Source organism: Triticum urartu, chromosome 3, assembly GCF_003073215.2.
Source record: "Triticum urartu cultivar G1812 chromosome 3, Tu2.1, whole genome shotgun sequence".
NCBI lineage: Eukaryota > Viridiplantae > Streptophyta > Magnoliopsida > Poales > Poaceae > Triticum > Triticum urartu.
The window spans coordinates 364398384-364403262 of NC_053024.1; the positions used below are offsets into that span (position 1 = coordinate 364398384).

At 45.3% G+C, this 4879-nt stretch overlaps 1 protein-coding gene across 5 annotated transcripts; it reads right to left on the reverse strand.

The window, feature by feature from the left end:
• Positions 1-239: 239 nt before the first annotated feature.
• Positions 240-4619, reverse strand: LOC125543999 (putative L-cysteine desulfhydrase 1). Of its 5 annotated transcripts, none has more exons than XR_007299225.1 (4): positions 3089-4619; positions 1320-1453; positions 1147-1229; positions 240-558 (listed from the first exon to the last, which is right to left on the reverse strand). XR_007299225.1 is itself a non-coding variant. In XM_048707524.1 (2 exons), exons 1-2 carry the CDS (start codon positions 4475-4477, stop codon positions 541-543), a joined length of 1407 nt encoding a protein of 468 aa, XP_048563481.1. In that variant the 5' UTR covers positions 4478-4615; the 3' UTR covers positions 240-540. The 5 variants fall into 5 exon arrangements, 1 of the variants encoding a protein (XP_048563481.1); XR_007299223.1 differs by having other exon boundaries at positions 1320-1456; XR_007299224.1 differs by lacking the exon at positions 1147-1229.
• Between the last annotated feature and the right edge of the window lie 260 nt (positions 4620-4879).

Sequence of the window (4879 nt, forward strand, 5' to 3'; positions counted from 1 at the left end):
CACGTGTCGTGGTTATTTTGCACACATAATATGCCTGCGTAGGGATCACGGGGAGCGAGGCACTCACGCCCAAGGCCACCAGCGAAAGTCCAAAAAAAAAGAAAACCAGCCAATTCTCTTCAACCAGATTTCCTTTGTAACGGTCAATTCTCTTCTCTTATATGAAAAGCCTGAACTCCTACTGTTGCTAAAAAAAATGATGACAAATTAGCTACTAAGTAAACAGAGTGACACCAGCATTGTCTGTAATCAGCAATCAATCTAGAAAGCATGCAAGTCTCCTTGCATTCAGATCATTATTCTTACATTACAGCTCGAAAATGCAAGTGAAGGGAGAAGACATACATTCCAGTGCACGTTATTGCAAGCTCAAATACAACATTTGTCAGTATGTGGAAGTACACTACATCAAATGGCGATGCCATTGGGCAGGCTACCGAAGAACTAGATCTCAGTGCAGCACAGGCTTCTGGCACAGATCCACAATTAATTAATCGGCCACAGCATCTTCGGATGGAGTGCTGGCTAGATGCCACGTCATCAAGCCAGAGTTTCTTGCTGCAGACAGTCATGGACAGGAAACATCAGATCATAGTACATTTGTAATCAGAATAGTAAATCAACATTCATCATTTACAGTGATCATTCGAAACAACCAATGGCATTTGCCAAAAATTTCAGCTGTGAGCATAATCGCCAAGCATGAAAAGGCAATGACAACAGCGCCAAACATTCCTAGCTGCCTCAGACTTGGGACATCTATTGATAATCAATGTCAACTATGGAATGAAATGACAGGATTTGTGCCCTTAGACTAACAATTTTCTGGTCAAATCTATAATAAACAGGAGTACAACCAAACAGCAATTGCAGTGTCAATAGTTCAATAATTCCATTAGTCGTTTCTGACATGGATAGTGAGTTCAATAAAACATGGTAAGTGCAAAAGTATATGAGTACAATATGTACCATGATCTAATTTCTTCACCAATAATTCTGGACTTCAAAGGAAACCAATATGCCAGATGTTAAGTTGCTTTTAAACTACGGCGTAAACCTTTTTGTTAGATAGCAAACAATAATTTTGGAATCTAGTACAGAAGTTATATTAAATTAGCGACAATTAATATGGATCGGAGGGAGTACCATTTTTACGGTGCGTCTTTGGCTAGTACAAGCACCGTAAAAATGGTAGATGCCACGGTCCAAACTTCAGTGGAATATATTATCTGAAAGTCGATGAAAGATAAACTTTTAAATCATGACACATGTAGCACATGTAACAGCATTTGCAGAAGACAAAAAAATCACATACAAACCTTGTTGTTATTTTAATGGAACAATATCACTACAAGCAATAAGGTTATCCAGCATCACATATACTTTTCAGATCCTCAACAACTCTGGCAATCTTCTGAGCCATGGGTGGCTATGGAAGAACTAGATCACAGTGCTTCTTCACATAAACAAATGAATGCTTGGTAAGTGCAATTTCTTATGAAGAACACAAGTTCCCAGTGAGACAAGTAATATAATCAACACAAACAAATGAATGCTTGGTAAGTGCAATTTCTTATGAAGAACACAAGTTCCCAGTGAGACAGCTAATATAATCCACACGACGTTACCAAACTAACATGAATAACATTGTTCACTCTTTAAACACAAGGTGCTAATAGTGAGAATGTATGAAACACCTATACAGCCAGAACTGTCATCTCCGCTTTCCTGATGGCACCGGTACGCATGACAACCGGGATATGCATATAACAGGAGTATACTCCTTTTTCAATTTAAAAGGAAATGAAGAAAACACCGATACACCAGCAAAACAGCCACGACACGGGCGGGCATGGCGAGCCCAGTTGAAGCCCACGACTAACCCTAACTTCTGCCCAGTAGAAGGCATAGGTGAAGAGGCTGGGCATGGTGTTCCCAAATCTGAAAAATCCTTTCTGGAAACATGTTACGACAATAGCAGGAGACATGTCATTTTGTTAATTATCTATATATACTCATCGTATCACCGTATTGCTCTTTCCAGAAATTGTCATGTCCCGTGTCCCTGGTACTCGTATCGCCGTATCCGTGTCGCCATATCGGTGCTTCGTAGGTGAGAAGTAGTTTGCTTCTCAATCCCAATCTGAGTAGTGGGAGACAATTCCAATCTCGCTAATATCTAGTGGTGCGAGAATCAATTATCATCTTTGTACAGGCAATTCAAACCATTTTTAACTCGTGATTGTAACCATTTTTAACTTGACATGGGAGGAGTCCGTAAAGAAAGATTTGAAGGACTGGAATATCACCAAAGAACTAGCCATGGACAGGGGTGTGTGGAAGCTAGCTATCCATGTGCCAGAACCATGAATTGGTTGCGAGATCTTATGAGTTTCAGCTCTAGCCTACCCCAAATTGTTTGGGACTAAAGGCTTTGTTGTTGTTAACTTGTTGTATTATGACTATTATAAGTTCCCTGTCATCGTTATTTTGTTTCTCGATACAACATGCGTGTACTGTACATAATCAACTAAGACGTATCAAAATTCGAATGTCCTAATATGGGAAACCTAGCAGGTATTGTTAATCTCAGTAGATGAAAAACAAATAATTATACCTACTTTGGCTCAAAAGAGATCATAGTAATTTGACACTTTGGACGCCATAGTAGTATATCATCTCTTTGTCGCCGTTTAGTTTATGAATACTAGCATATCACAACTCACAAGAATATGTTGGGTTCTAAATTCAATTATGCATACAGCCATTTGCAGATAAATATTTTCGAAGTTCAACATTTCAGACAGGTAAACTGAGGTTCGGTAGAATGTCAAATAAATGCACAAGACAGATCGCTGGTGAGATGTAAAGGACTGTATAATCTAGAAAACGTGAATGCGTAGATGCATATCCCTGTGGAAGAATGTGTTGTGACAGGCAACTATAGACAGTGCACAATACTACAGGCGGTTTCTGCATCTTGAAAATGTAATGCTAACCAGAACAACCAGTCCATGAAATTATAGTCTAAAGACGAAGAAAAACAATGATTAAAAGTTTAAAACAATGCCAGTGTTGACAACAGTACCTTCTCAGCTGGCCTCAATTCGGCACTGGTGAAACCCTCAGCAACAAGCTTATTGACAGCATCTCTCAGCCTCTCATACTCCTCCTTGACATTGTAAACCTGGTGTGAGATTCTTACATACCCTGTCACTGGATCACTATTATTATCCTTTGCCATCTCTTGCACTTTAACCTGTCTGCTATTGTAGTATATAGGCACCTCAACTTTGAAATCCTTCCTCAACATGGTCCGCACTCTCAGTGCATCATCGTCACTCTCAATGCAAAGACAACTAGGCATCCCTACCATAGCCATGCTTCCACACATTACTGGTGGTGATCCAAGAAATGTCCCCCATGCTTCGGCAAGCATCCTCCCCATCTCAATCACCTTCTCATGGTTCCGGCTGCGTATCCCCTCAATCCCACCTTCAAATCGGTTCACAAAGTGAATAGCTTCAGGAACGACGATCTGGGCACTGTAATCCCGTGTCCCAATCCATCCACTCTCCATAGGTAGCCCATTGCCATATTCATGTGACACAACAGGGTGGTGGAGCTGAGAGGTTATCGGGCCACCCTTGCGGGTGTGTAAGAAAGCCACGGCCGGGGGGCAAAAGAACCACTTGTGGAGGTTGCTAGTGTAGAAATCCGCCCCAATGTCTCGCACATCGACAGGGACTTGCCCAACAGAGTGTGCAGCATCAACAAAAACTTTGTCGACGCCCTCTTGGCGACAAATGGCAACTAGCTCCTTGACTGGAATGAGAACACTGGGCATGGAGGTGATGTGATCAATGACAGCAAGCCGGACCTTACGACCACCGGCCTTGGCAACAGCGAGCGCAGCATGGAACTCCGCGATAATGGCGTCAGGGGAGGTGACGGGGAACGGGAGGGGTACCTCGACGACAGTGGCGCCCGCGCGGGCAACGTAGGCCTGGATAGATTTCTTGACTGCTCCGTAGGCGTAATGGAGCATGAGCACAGCGTCGCCACGAGCGAAGTGCCCCTCGGCAAAGCTCCAGGCGGCATGCTGCAGCACGATTGCAGCAGCGGTGGTAGCGTTGTCGACGAGGGAAATCTCGGAGACGTCCCCAGCGTTGACAAGGGCCGCGACGGCTGCGCGGGAGCGGCGGAGCCCCGGCTGAAGGCCGTCGAAGTAGAAGGCGTCGGGCTGAGCGAGGAAGAGGCGCTGCCAGCGCGCCTGCGCTTCGAGCACGGAGGCCGGGCAGCAGCCGAAGCTGCCGTTGTTGACGCGGGCAACTGCGGGGTCGTGGTGCGCGAACTCGTCGCGGATCTGGGCGGCCGAGATCAACGCTGCGCGGGGGCGCTTGGCGCGCGGCGGGGATGGGCCGTTTCCGTTGCCGTGGCCGTTCTCGGAGACCTCGTCAGACGGGATCGACGCCATCGACGCCGCCGCCGCGCTAGGGTTGGGATAGAGAGGGTATGTGGGGTTCGAGTGGCACTGGTCCGGCTGTGCAATGGCGGATTTGGATTCGGGACTCGACTAGGCGTGCCGACCACTCACGCTAGTCTTGTTAGAGCAACTCTAGCACACCGCCCTAAAACGCGGATCCGTATAAAGGCTTGCAGTTCGCAGAAAAAGGTATATGCGGACGGCACAGGCAAGGTCGAACTCAACCTCGTAAAACGAATTTGTAAAAAAAATCAGTAAATATGTTGTTTTACGGATGGGTCACGCGAGGTCTGCTTAGACACCGCCGCGTCGACCCGCAAACCAAAAACACCCAATTATCAAATTTGACATCGATTTTAACAGCTTAGTTTTATAGGACAAACACAAAAGGAG

What these genes read in the sequence shown, in the direction of transcription:
- LOC125543999 (XM_048707524.1), bottom strand. Translation starts at nt 4,477, where the DNA reads ATGGCGTCGATCCCGTCTGACGAGGTCTCCGAGAACGGCCACGGCAAC.